Source organism: Rhipicephalus microplus, chromosome X (assembly GCF_043290135.1).
Source record: "Rhipicephalus microplus isolate Deutch F79 chromosome X, USDA_Rmic, whole genome shotgun sequence".
NCBI classification, from domain to species: Eukaryota; Metazoa; Arthropoda; class Arachnida; order Ixodida; family Ixodidae; genus Rhipicephalus; species Rhipicephalus microplus.
In genome coordinates this window covers 82886146-82900057 of record NC_134710.1, presented here as the reverse complement: position 1 = coordinate 82900057, position 13912 = coordinate 82886146, and the positions used below count along the sequence as shown (strand labels likewise).

At 42.0% G+C, this 13912-nt stretch overlaps 1 protein-coding gene across 4 annotated transcripts in view; it reads left to right on the top strand.

Moving 5' to 3' along the window:
* The window catches only part of LRR (capping protein regulator and myosin 1 linker 1 leucine rich repeat protein), a 203523-nt gene that overhangs the window by 36492 nt on the left and 153119 nt on the right, over positions 1-13912 (top strand). For 3 of the 4 annotated variants that reach the window (XM_037427322.2, XM_037427321.2, XM_037427320.2), the window contains exon 11: positions 7698-7739. The exons of the other annotated variant lie outside the window; for it this stretch is intronic. In XM_037427322.2, coding sequence (XP_037283219.2) covers positions 7698-7739 — 42 coding nt within the window. The remainder of the gene's footprint in view (positions 1-7697; positions 7740-13912) is intronic. 4 annotated transcript variants of the gene reach the window in all.

The window sequence follows — 13912 nt, the reverse complement described above, 5'->3', positions numbered from 1 at the left end:
CTGCAAGAAACCCAATCAGACAGTATCAAGATCAGAGGATACGAAACATATATAGCGGAGGGAAGGACCCGCACAGTGGACCTAATACAGAAACGGCTTATTGCACAACCGCATCACATTGTCAGTCCTATCGAACACACATTTGTGGAAATTCTCCCTGCCAAGAAAACGGATCAGAGCCTTTTCATCTTAAACATTTATAGTCCGCCGAGATAATCTCTTTTAAGCTTCGATGCACTTCTGAGAGAAGTGAATAAGTATGCAAAAGGACACAAGCTCGTGGTGGTGGGGGACTACCAACGCCTACCATACTGCTTGGGGTTATCACAAAACAGACAGGAAAGGAACCACTGTCCATGACACAGCGCAACACCATCAGTTAACTTTGTGGACGGATCAGCACACCCCTACAAGAATAGTGAACAGTGTATCAAGAGACACCAACCCGGATCTAACCTTCACAGTGGGAATATCTCAAGTTGAATGGACAAGACTCGAAGAAACCCTGGGAAGTGACCACCACTTAGTGCAAACGGAAATAACCTACAAAAGGGCACCCCTTAAGATTGCCAAGGCAAAGATCGCGGACTGGACCGCTTTCCGTAAAGATCTCACACAAAGTATTGAAGACCTTGACGAGTGGACGAGTCTTATTACAGAAAAATCCCAGAAGCACACGAAGGAAATTCAACTGACAGTTGACAAACCAGCAGTGGACTCCCACCGTCTCTACCTGTGGGAAGCCCGTAGAAGCCTTATCTGTCGATGGAAAAAACAGAAGTGGGACAGGGTCTTGAAAAAACGGATTGCGGTACTGACCAGGCAAGCTGACAAATACGCTGACGAATTAGTACGGCAGAACTGGAACCAGATTTGCGACAACCTGCAAGGAACTTTGAGCACTCGCAACACCTGGAAGATCATCAGGTCGCCCTTGAGCAGAACGAAATCAAAGACAAACTCTACAAAGAACCTGAGAAAATTCATTCACAACTGCGGGGTCTCGGAAGATGAAATTCTATTAGAATTGTAGCAGAAGCTGACAGGAGGTACCCAAGCTGCAATAGTTCCTGCTTTGGACCTCGAATACACAGGAAACCGAAATGAAGAACTCGATCGCCCGTTCACACTGGAAGAAATGCAAGTGGAATTGGCAAAATTAACTCGAAACACAACTCCAGGTAAAGTGTGGCAGCTTGGGCTAGTTGGTATGGCATGACGATAGTTATAGCACGAGAACAAAACGACGACGCAGAAACAAGAAGGAGATGTGTCCTTCGTCTTCTTGTCTCTGCGTCGTTGTTTGGTTCTCGCGCTATAAATATCGTCATGCCCAGGTAAAGACCGCATCAACAACAAGATACTCCGTAACTTAGGCAAAAATGAGGAAGATTACCTATTAAAAGCTATAAATGACAGCTGGGAAAGTGGGACCGTTCCAGCAATCCGAAAACATACTGAGATCATCGTGATTCTTAAGCCAAACAAACCACTGGGAATAGAAAATATGTGACCCGTATCCCTGACATCCTGCGCAGGTAAGCTATATGAACATATGTTCCTCAACAGACTAACTCCATACTTGGAAGAAAACCGATACTTGCCTGACACAATGTATGGATACCGCCACCATTTGTCAGCGCAAGACATCCGGTGGCAGCTTAAGGAGGAGGTCATCGATCACCTAAGCAAGCATAGCAAAAACGCAGTCTTGGCATTAGACGTGAAAGGAGCGTTCGACAATGTTTTTCACAGCACAGTACTGAGGAACCTCCAGGACACGCACTGTGGCGAAAGAACGTACCACTATGTAGAAAACTTTCTACCGGCAGAACAGCAACAGTGCGCCTTGGCACTCTGAAATTAGATCAGTTTGAAATGGCAAACAAAGGAACCCCTCAAGGCTCCGTCATCTCGCCACTCCTTTTTAATATTGCCATGACGAAACTGCTGAATATATTGAAAGGAATACATAGGATAAGGCATGCCCTCTATGCAGATTATCTAACCATCTGGACAACCGGTGGCTCTTCAGAAGCTCAGCAGGATGCACTTCAAGAGGCAGTTAACCGCACAGAAAATTACCTTAATGCTCGTGGGCTCACATGTGCACCAGAAAAGTTTGAGCTTCTTCTGTTGAAAGCAAGAACAAGGGGGAGGCCGCCAACAGGTAAAATCCCTGAACCAAGGCTTTGGTTGAAAGGAGTGCAAATCCCTAAAATGGAATCTCTCAGAGTTCTGGGTCTAGACATCCACAAAGACGGATCGGGTGCAGCCACATTACCGAAGCTTCAAGCAACTGTGACTCAAGTTGCACACTTAGTACGACAGGTATCAAACAAAAGACACGGCTTGAAAAAACACGACACCATCAAATTGATCTAAGCACCCATCACCTGCAGAATTACTTATGGAACCCTTTACTTGGATCTCGAGAATTCTGAAATTCAAGAATTGAATACCCTTATACGTAGGCCATCAAAACTGCCAAAGGAATCTCTGAATGTGCTTCCACGCAGCCACTAATACACTTAGGCCTCCACAACACCTGGGAGGAGCTCGTTGAAGCACACAAAGTAACTCAACTCGGACGGCTTAGACTAACTGAAACTAGGCAAGCGACACTTTGAAGATTGGGTTATTCGAAAGCAATGCAACAATGTGATGAAAAAAGGAATATTACAGCAACAATTATACAGAACATCTCAGTTGCCCGCATCTCACGAAATATGCATCTTACCTATCATCTCGAAAGAAGGAAAGCCAGAATAAAGAAGCTCCGACTGTGATGAAAAAAGGAATATTACAGCAACAATTATACAGAACATCTCAGTTGCCCGCATCTCACGAAATATGCATCTTACCTATCATCTCGAAAGAAGGAAAGCCAGAATAAAGAAGCTCCGACAAGATTACGGTCGCGATTCGCACACAAGATACACCGATGCAGCGAAATATCCAGGAATCCCGGTACATGCTGTTAGCGTAGTCGACAGCGATAGCAAAGAGAGGCAGCTAGCATGTTAACTACAGAAATCGACACGGCAGAAGAAACAGCGATAGCGCTAGCAGTCACAACGTGTACTGACACAGCAGTAATACTAACCAATTCGCAAGCAGCTTGTCGAAATTATCAGAAAGAATTTCCAACCAAGTCTTGGGAATTCTCGCCACTGCAGCGAAGACAAATCTGCCAGACACGCACTACATCGTTTGGACTCCAGGTCACGAGTTCTGATGGGAAATGAGGCAGCCAATGCTTTTGCCCGAGCTCATGTTCACCAAGCCATCCCTCAGGACGCGTTGAGGAGGAAAGATGATGTACCTAAAAAGTACAACGATATATACTGCAGCACTACAGGCTAAACAGAAGAATTTATTCACCAGCTCACCCGAGCCTGACTCGGGAAGAGGCAGTAACCCTCAGGAAGCTGCAAACTAACACCTACGTTCACGGTATGCTGCTTCACCGCATTTCACTAACCGAATACTCATACAACTACTGCAAGCACTGTGATGTCCCAGAAACCCTATGTCATATGGTATGGGGATGCAGACAAAGCCCTGGAGCCACTACACTAACCGAAGAGCAGTGAGAAGCCCAGTTATCAGACCCGGGCTTGAAGAATCAGCGTAGCATGGTTCAACGGGCGCGCGGGAGATGGCGAACGAAGGCCCGCGGCTTCCTGGGATAAAGAGGCCGCCCACCTTGGGCGCACAATGCGTTAGCTCAAATAAAAGTTTATTCTCTCTCTCTCTCTCTGAGATCACCGCCTTAGTGGCTGACGCATGAAGTCAGTTGGTTTGTAGTGTTGATTACTTTCAATCCAAAGACAAGTGGAAAGGAGCACTGCTGTGACATACAGCGTTGATGTATCCAGTGCTAGGATGCAGTGGAGCAAGATTAAACACTGCGGAGTGGAAGAGTTTATCCTCTATGCTATCTTTTGTGCCCAAGGAGAGTTCTGTACTCGGATCATTAGAGTTCTGTACTCGGTCTTTGCATGTTGGTTGTACTTTGTCCAAGCTTGTTTATGCTTTATTTATCAAAGTGCTTATTTAGTAGTCTCCGGTGTATCATGTTGCATCGAATATTAAAGGGACTATAAACACATCTTCATCCACATTATGCCTGATCCAGGGGTGCAACAGCTGCGCAGTTTGTGCCAATTTGATACAATTCACCATTTTTGCACCACATTGCACAAAAATGCCTGACCAGCCTCAAAATGTTCTCAGTTGCGCTAGGTTTAGCGAGAGAGGGCAAGAAAAGGTAGCCACGCTAGCCACCTGCAGTTTGCATCATCAGTCAATATAGGGATCCAGGTGCATGGACCCCAACCCTAAACCATGGTGTAAGATACTTAGGCTAGGACACTCGCGAAACGCGATCGACCAGATAAAGTAACAATGCTGCGCACCCATTAATCTGCTCACCATAGCAGATATCTATCAGCGGACTATGCAACTTCAAGACAAAAATGCGTTGCCATAGCCAGCAACACTTCGCAGGAAATATGAATTTCCTAGTGAGCAAACGCGGCTGTGAAATGTTAGAAACTAAAGCTGCAAGCGCATGTCGCTGTTACTGTGTGCTAACAAACTCGACGTGCTGTGAACACCAGCGTTGCCAGTTGCCGTAGCAAGGGCACACACGATAAATAACTGGTGTCATTGCCGGGCCAATGGGCCTGAGTCGTTGTTACTTTATCTAGTCAAATAGGCCTTGCAAGCAAGCTCAGAAGTTTTGCTCTAAGCTTGAACCCACCGCGAAAAAAAAAAAGAAAAAAAAAAGAGGGGCGGGGAGGGGGGGGATGTAGTGCTTCGAAAATTGCTTGGCCTTGTTCTAATAGCATGTGCAGAACGCCGCTTAAACCACCTTTGCTGCAGTACACTGGTGGCCTGTGGAAAAGCGTTTTAATGTTTGGAATGGGCTGTTAGCACTAGTCACAGGACACAGCACAGTTTGTTCATTTACTCATGCATGTGTGCACCTCATGATTGTGAGTACTAATATGGTCGCTGACACCTAAAAAAGTTACTGGCAATCATTTGGAGCACTGTATGGCAGTTATGCAGCTCTTAAAAAAAGAAACAAATAAAACTGTTTGCTTTTTTTTTTTTCGTCATTCTACTCCTCAGTATTACGAATCTCCCAAATCTCACGATAACCAGCTTGACAGATCCACATCTGAATCCCCAGAGTCTGTCAAAGGATTTGACAGGCATCACAAGTGTTAATGTGGACTTCATCATTGTTTGCTGAGCGGGGTGGTTCAGAATATTACTTTTTTTTATTGAAGTAGCAGTGCTGATATTATTTTTTCTAAATGTAAGCATTTTTTTTCACACGGCTCTAAATTTGGTCTTTCGTGATAAAAAGTGAATGGTTTTTCCCTGTAACCTGCTCCAAATTTGCATTTTAGTGCTCCAAAAGTAACATTTTGATGCTTCAGAAATCGCTCCAAATTCTATCTCGGCTGTTCCACCCTTGATGTTCTGAGACCTCAGCTTTTTTAAAACTCTATTTCAAAAAAAAAAAAAAAAAATGATGATTTCCAACTGTCTAAGATAAGTTTGGTGATTTCAGTTTTGAACATGGCTGTGACTAGTTGTCATAATGTTGCACTAATTAAGACTGCTGCTACATGCCAAAGAGGGCTGTCAGTGGTTGTTGCTCTCTGGGTTTGCTAGCCCAGATCAACACATATGAACCATTTGAGTACCTATAGATGAAACTGAACAAATGACAAGGCTGCCAATGTGGGCTTATTTCTAAATATTCAGCTAAGGTGGTGGTTGAGCCCAGGGAAGCACACCGGACATATCATCACATGTATGTTCAATGTGCTGGTTTTTTTGTGGCTCCCCATCTTCTATTGCACTGAATCATGACCTTTTTCAAACAAGTTTAGCACAATGCTTTGTTTGCACTTTATCTGTTCAGTCTCAGTGGTTAGTGTTTGCTGTTCTTTAAGTTGTCTTCTCATACTAGCCCAAAAAGAGATGGGCTTCACTGTAATGGAAGGGAACCTTGAACGCCATGTATATGGCTGCAATCATTCGGTGTATTATATAATACTGCAAAAGAGCAGCAGCAGTAACAGCAAATCGAGAGATGGCTTGCCTCTACCAAGCAATGCAGCAGAGCCAAGCTATCTGAGAGCACATGTGAGAGCCACGCTAAGTGATGCTAGGCTATTAGTTAACTGGGGCTTCTTTCTCATTTAAACAAGTTTTGGCTTATTTTTGAGCATTTGCTGAGCCAGTTCTCATCCAATTTTAACTAACCTATCAGCAGTCAAATTTCGTCAAGCTCATTTCTAAGTCAAATATCACCTGGTCTTTGAGACTGCCTAGACAGGCCTAGTGTACAAAACCATGCATTGTCATTCATATTATGCATGGCCATTGCCAAATTTTGCATTGCTTGTTGTGTTGCCGTACCTATCTATTTTCATTCTGAGTCCAGCTTGTGTTCTATCTTGACATCTGCAAAATCATTATAGGTATAGTAAAAGTGCTTTCACACTGAAAAATGTGGAAGAAAGCTGACTATTTGATAGCTGAAATTAAAAAATCATACCAACTGTCCACTGCAGCACTTCGCTATGATTTTATTTCTTGTACCTTTGAAGCATTATCATTTATTAATATTTTTGTCAGTGCCGTTCTTTTAAAGGCTTATGGATTCAAGTCATCAGAGAGCTTTACATGATTGACAAGATCTCGGAAGCTACTGGTTTGAGTTTGAGCTCTTGCCTACAGATCCCGAGCTTGGACTTGTATACTAAACATAAAATTACAAATTGAGCTAGGGTTTTCTTCAGTGATTGTCGCTTGCAATGAACGTTTTGTATCATGGCTATGATTCTGAAATGAAACAAGGAGCTTCAAGCCAGTGGAATACGACCAGTTCCCAGAGAACAAACAAAAGGCTAAAAGTTCAACTAAGCTTGAAAATGGTCATTTCTCATTTATTTTCTAGCCCCCCCCCCCCCCCCCAGGTGAATCAGAAGTTTTACTTACACGTTGAAGCAACGTGAGTGTAAAGGAAATGCCCAGATCATCTCAGCAGTTTAGAAAGAGGGGGTGGGTATGTTTAAAGGATATTTGCAACTGTGGACGACCTGAAAGAATCGTGAAAGGAACTCAACAGTACCCCAGAGGTACTTTTAACAATCACACAAAAGGCTGGGCAGGTGCACTACTGCAAATGGGGATTATTGAAAGGAATTTATGTGCTCAAGAAACCACCCTTTTTGTCTGTGGGATCCAAGCCCACAATTCTTGAATTATGTATACTCCCCCCCTCCCCCCCCCCCCCACACACAAAGAGAGACAGACAGACAGAGAGGAAAATGCATTGCAGTCTGGCATTGTGGATCAGGCATTATGGTGCTGGCCTGCTAACCTGAAGGTCGCAGGTCTGATCCCAGGCGTGGCAGGGCAGGCAAGCAGGGCAGGCAAGCAGGGCAGGGCAGAAGGCAGGGCAGGGCAGGGCAGGGCATAGTAGGGTGTTCATCGTTGTATGTCTTTTAAATGTTGGTAGCAAGTGTTCTATAAATGTGGGCTTCGTGTTTATAGTCATTTTAACTGAATAAGACAGTTTAAAGGGGATTTTTATCAAGTATACTGTATGATTACTGTGTTGTTTGTCACACATGTTATGTATACACTTATTTCTTTGTGTACAGGGCTGAATAGTCTGTGTGGAATCATTGCCAAAATTACTCAAGGTCTGATATTCCAGTTTCTGTGTGTGCATGTTTTACCCTGATGTACTCGTATACGTATTTGTATGTTAGCATAATGCTTTGGCAAAGATAACGCTTGCATGTTTTTGTATGTCTCATTTTGCTGTGTTTTAACCTTCCTAAAGCGAGTGCCTTTTGTGCAGTAGCTGTGTTTAGTATGTGCACGTGCTGTTGTATGCATGATCTTCAAATTAGCTTTCTTTCTTTTATTTTTTATGTTAGCATGACTAAGAGTTCTATTTCAAACATATCTATTGCAGGATACCTGAAAATATTTTTGCTCCATTTAAGCACATGATATGGACAAAAAAAGGTAGCACTTGGTCAAAACCTTTTGATCAAATTGTTATCACAGCATAATTTATTAAAACATGGTTCCATACTTAAAATAATGACATAATCCTTATGAAACAATGCTTAAATAAGTATGCATGCCTAATGACATCTTTATGCCATGACTATTTAAAAATTCCATTCAGTCTGATATGTATTTAAAAAGAGCGAGAGAGAGATTAGTTGTACTTGTCGTTGGTCCTGGCAAGGGGGTTTTAATGACAAATTGCTAAATGTGGAAATCAGTCTTATTATTGCTCTTATACTTCCCCTTTCCCCTCAGAAATTTGTTGCGACCATGACAGACTGTAGCATCAAAGCTATTACTTCTAGGTTCCTAAATTGAAGAGTAATTATTTAACAGCAGAGCTGTGTCTAGTATGTGGACACTTGCTGCCCTGCCAGAAGTGTGTGCTGTTTCTTTGTTTGCTAGATAAGTTTTGGCTCGAGATGCAGTGGCAATGCAAGGTATTGTGATGCTTTACCACTGGCAATATAAAAGTTATTTAACAGTTTTTTTTTTCCAAAGAAGGATATTCTTTTGTACGTTATGTAATATGCATGCATATTCGTTTGGTTGCAGCGATGTAATATGCAATACACAATTAAGTTCACAGCTGCCTCTGGTCACTGTGAACAAAGCTGGCATTTTGGCCCGTATTCACATACCAGCTTTATCCTGATCTAGCGTTTTCCTTATTCGTTTTGGGCCTTTAGTGTGTTTAATAAACAAAGTATGGCCGTATTCACAAATAAATCTTGTAGGTGTTTCCTCTTTTTTACCTGTTAACATTTTGTGCTCTTATAACGTGTGTTGAGTGCACAGAAACTTGATGAAAACACAAGATAAGGATAAGGTTGGTTTTGGAATGCTTGGTAGCCTTTGAAATCTTTTGGTGAATGCTATCACTCTCTAGGGGTAAAGTTTTTTTCATCTCATGGCTTGTGCGTGCGACAGATTAGGCGTATTTAGCGTGGTTAATTTCACCGTTGAGTGACAGATGGCGTTGTGGGCGCATGATGGCGTAATGGCACCGCCTGGTTGTCGAGGATAGGCAATTGCACAGGGAGCTGCAGCGAGGCTCTTTGAGGTTTGGCTGTGTGCATAGGCAGACGGCTCTCGAGGTCTGTAGCTATAATTCCACGGGTCGGACCCACGGGCCCTCATGGCAAATCGGACGTTTGCGACATCATATTCATGGTACAATGTCCATGTTATGTTTTCTGTGTATTGTATTGCAATTATGTATGTAATGTGTTACTAGTTATATATTAAATTTGGCTAACAAGTTTGCTGTTGTAAGAACAGTTAATGTCCAGGTGGTTCATTTGCTTGATGGCGTGACTGTTTGTGTGTTCCAAGAGCAGCTCTATTTGATCCCACACTGTATGGAAGCAAACATCATAGATGTGAAATGAAAAAATTATATGAGCCAGTTTGTGAACAAAGGGGTAACCTGGATTTCTCTAGGCAGCAGCATTTATGTGGTAGTACTGAGGGGAAGTGGTAGTGCATAGGAACACGGTGTACAGTATTATGGTTCATTGTTAAAAGGAGCACCTGAAGTTCACCGGGGTTGTGAAGTGGTCATGGTGCTCAGCTGCTGACCCAAAGGTTGCAAGTTGGATCCCAGCTACACTGGTCCAATTTCGGTGGAAGTGAAATGTTAGAGGCACGTGTACTGTGCAATGTTGGTCATGTTAAAAAAATGCCTGTTGTTCGAAATTTCCAGAGTCCTCCACTATGGTACGTCTCATAATCATGCCTTGGCTAGGATTATGAGGCTGATTGTGATCTTCAGGTATTTACCTGGCACAATTTTCTTTTAATTGCACTTGTAACAAGCAGTCATATGAGGTAGGCTATTGTGACCTGTTGTTATGTGTTCAAGATTTTCATTTTTTTTGCCTAGTCTTATTGGTTTGATATGTGCAAGTGCTCACATGAATGTGTAGCACATAATTATTGACTTCCTGGTACGCTTTTAAGCTACACATTCACATCCTAGTATTCAACATTGTTTTTGTTCTGTGATCAATCGTTACTCAACCAAGACTTTTACATGATTTTTTTTTTGCCAGTTCTGTCTGGTTTTCTGAGGTGTGTTCTGTAAAGCTACAGCTTTACATCTTGATATATCACTGTTTTCTGTAATGTTGACCTACTAGGGGTTCACATTGCTCCACAGATCATGCTTTTTCACTTAAGTAGTTGTGACAGTTATGTTTTTTGCTCATATCTTGATGCACACTTTTAAATCATGAATTACGACTGTGCATCTAATATAGCCACAAGGTGAAGGTCAGGTGCAGTGCTTGCACCTTTTGCACCTTATGGGCACAACCTGCAACCAACACTATAAATTAATGGCACCACACACATGTGAGGATTGTACACGCACATTACTATTGCGAGAAGTTAGTGCGATCTTATTTACATCTACGTCTTCTTGTTCTTAAATATTGTATTCGGTAGTGTGTTTCAAAGCAGGACTGCTGTTGCCTGTGAACATTGGAACCCATCATCTTTTAAATGTGGAAAAAAGAGCTGCATAAAACGTAGTATATCAGTGTTGTAGTGCTTTCATTTGGACTTCAATAACTTTGCATTGATTCTGTAACTGCAGCATTAATAATTCAGTGTTTACCTATAGTAAGCTCTAGATGCCGTAACGGACAAAGCACAAATGTGTTTGAAAGATTGCATGTAATGTCTATACAGAGGACTCAAAGTTATATTAAGAATGACTCCACACTAGTAGGGATACCCAGATTGGCATGCACAGAAATGTGCATATGTGCATTATTTTTTTTTCCGTGTGATTTATGGCTAACTTGTAACCACACCTAGCTTACTGCATTTAATGAATGTTGCACAAGTTGTAGTGTATGTCAGCTGCACAACAAAGTCTTACTAAACAACAATGTACTGTAATTATTCATATTTGGAAAGTTGTAATGCTAGAGGCCTGTGTACTGAGTGATATTAGTGCACATTAAAGAACACCAGATGATGAAAATATGAAAATTTTTGGAGCCCTCCACTATGGCGTCCCTTATGATCGTTGCGTAGTTTTGGGACACAAAACCCTGGAAAAAAAATATTCATTTTAGGGCCACCGTTCAATACATGAAGTTGAATGAATCATAATAAAGCCGCATCAGCTTAACAAAATTTTTGTACCTAACATCATATTTAAGAACTGCATCATCAAAATGTGTGGCACAATGAAGGGTAATGCCAGTTAATACTAACCCGAACTGAATTTTTTATGGCTCTAGGTGGTGGGGGGCCAGCAACACAAAGCTATAGCTAAAGGTTTGATCTCTTGGGATGCTCTTGTGAAGAAAAAAAAAAAATACTAATAAGGTAGAGAGAGAAAGAAAGAGATAAAAAAAAAAGCCGGGAGGTTAACTCTTTCATTACCGCGCGAGAATGGTTATTTTTCATATGTCTCGGAAACATCGTTTTTGCCAGTCCAAAAAGTACTCCAACACACATTGCAGCATACCAAGTTTTGTGCAATAAAAGGCTCTTTAAAAAATAAATAAATGCTATAGAGCAACAAATATAGTTTGGTATGAATAAAAATGTAGAAACTGTGTAATTTTTGGTTGCCAATAGGTAAACAGAGCAATAGAAAACACTATATGTGCAAAATATTCAAAACAAAGAAAATCGCACGCAATATTGCACGCAGTTCTAAAACATTTCGCGCTGCTCTGTAGTCAGAGCCAGGATGTGCTTTGGAAACCTTGTCATTATGAGAAGCTCTGCAGCCGGTGCCAGCACACCGCACCCCAGCCACATGTGGACCTTACACGTTCCTTTCATAACATAACTTTGATGTTACTACAGTATAATCTCGAGGGGCACGCACTTTTGTCAGATTCGCCAGTCTAGTGCACTTTTCCAACAATACACGCACATTGGTTCGCGCGAAGGTCTGTTAAAAATCACCATGTTGCCCAAACGGGCAAATTCAAATTGATTCTGAAGGTTGAGTGGCTGGACTAACTACTAGAAAGTGCTGGGTGCACGAGAAACATATTTAGCATGCTAAAATCGATGATCCAAAGCGTCAATTCCCGGTGATTGATTTGAATAGGCGTGGTTACGAAAGAGTTAACCAAATATTGGCATCCGGTTTGCTACCCAGCACTGGGGGTGGGGAAATAGGAGCATATTAGACAATCAACCTCTGTCAGAGGAAAGAATTTTACAATATCGACAGGATGAAACTTCACAGAAGAAGTTCCTGAAAGCGCTACTGCACTTTTTGTGATCGACCGGCCTTTCTGAATAGTAGCCAGAATGCCCTTCCTGTGTGTGTTTTTGTTTTCTCATGAGTACACGTGCGTTTTTTTTCCTCTCTCTCAAAGGTAGTATTGCTGTATTTGATGCTTGCATAAGATAATGAGGATTTAGTCGAGTAAAGAAAATGTTTAGTTAGCCTTATGGATAGCTGATTGAAGCCTAATTAAAAGGGCCACTCACACATTGAAAGCACAGAAAAAGGCCCATAGGTTCATCATGAGTGAACATAGGAAATTGACGTTTGGTAGGTACTTACTATTCGTCATGGGTATCGCCAGAATTATGCCTTAGGGGTTCGAACCCACAGTAAGTAGCGGCTGGGGGAGGTGGAGAGAGTTCTGGTGCAGCTTGAGTGAAGGCAATTACTGCTTGCTAAGACAGATGCGAGGGCTAGTTGGTAATTGGGAATCAACATATTTGCACAACGCAAGACATGTGAGTTGCAGCGTAACTACGTTAGAAGAGACAAGGACAGAAAAGAGTACATACTTCAACTGAAATTTTATTAGCGAAAACGCTATAAATATATACTAGTGACTGAAACCAGCACGTCACAGCACAACCGTGCAACCTATTGCAACACAGCCAGACAATGAATATCTCATCAAGTGGGCACAAGATCACACGTCAGCGCAAACTCACAATTTATCGCGTCGAAGCCAGATACTCTATTTTTTTTTTTTTTTAGTGAGTGCAACCGAAGGCATGGTGAGACATAGATCACCCAGCATTTGCATTTGATTGGCCTAGTGTGTGTGCTAATTGGCGTCGGCTGCATATGAGTACCCTCTGCAGCATTTACATCACACAAACATAGTGTGCTTCTTGTTGTGCCGATGTGACAGTGGTAGAATTCGTGCCGACTTCTCCTTGCTTTGCTACTCTCCTTTTGTTCATTGTTCTCCTGTGCTGGTGCGTTTGGACACATCAGCACTCGCCTGGCCAGATCTTGTAGGAGGAGTGAGATGTGTGTGAGCTTGCACTCATTGTGGTCACATACAGGGGAGATGATAGTGTACATCTAAGTTCTAGTGAATTGTATGCATTCGCATAGTGTATAAATTTACATAAAGCGTCCTCAAAATTTACCAAAATTCTACATTCTACACAGAGTTGCTATCATAGGAAGTTCACCAAGTTAGTACCATTACATTCCTTAAGCGCATCTAAGGACCCCTGCAATTTTTTTTTTCACTGTTCCAGTGACTGTTAGCTAAAATGTTTATTTCACCACACCTGTGCATGTGTATGGTATCTTGAAGCATGTTTGCATGTGCTACAATCTTTTGCAATCTTGTGTGGCTGTGCATTGCATTCATCTGCCTGATTTAGCTGGGGCTTATTGTTTATGGAAGCTGCCCATCATTTCTGCATTTAATGATGAACTTGTAAACTGTTATGTTAAACTCAATTGTTGGTAAAATTGTCATTTTGTTTCTGTGATAGTCTAAGCTGGATATTTGAATATATAATTAGACTATATGTATAGCTTCAACTAAGATTT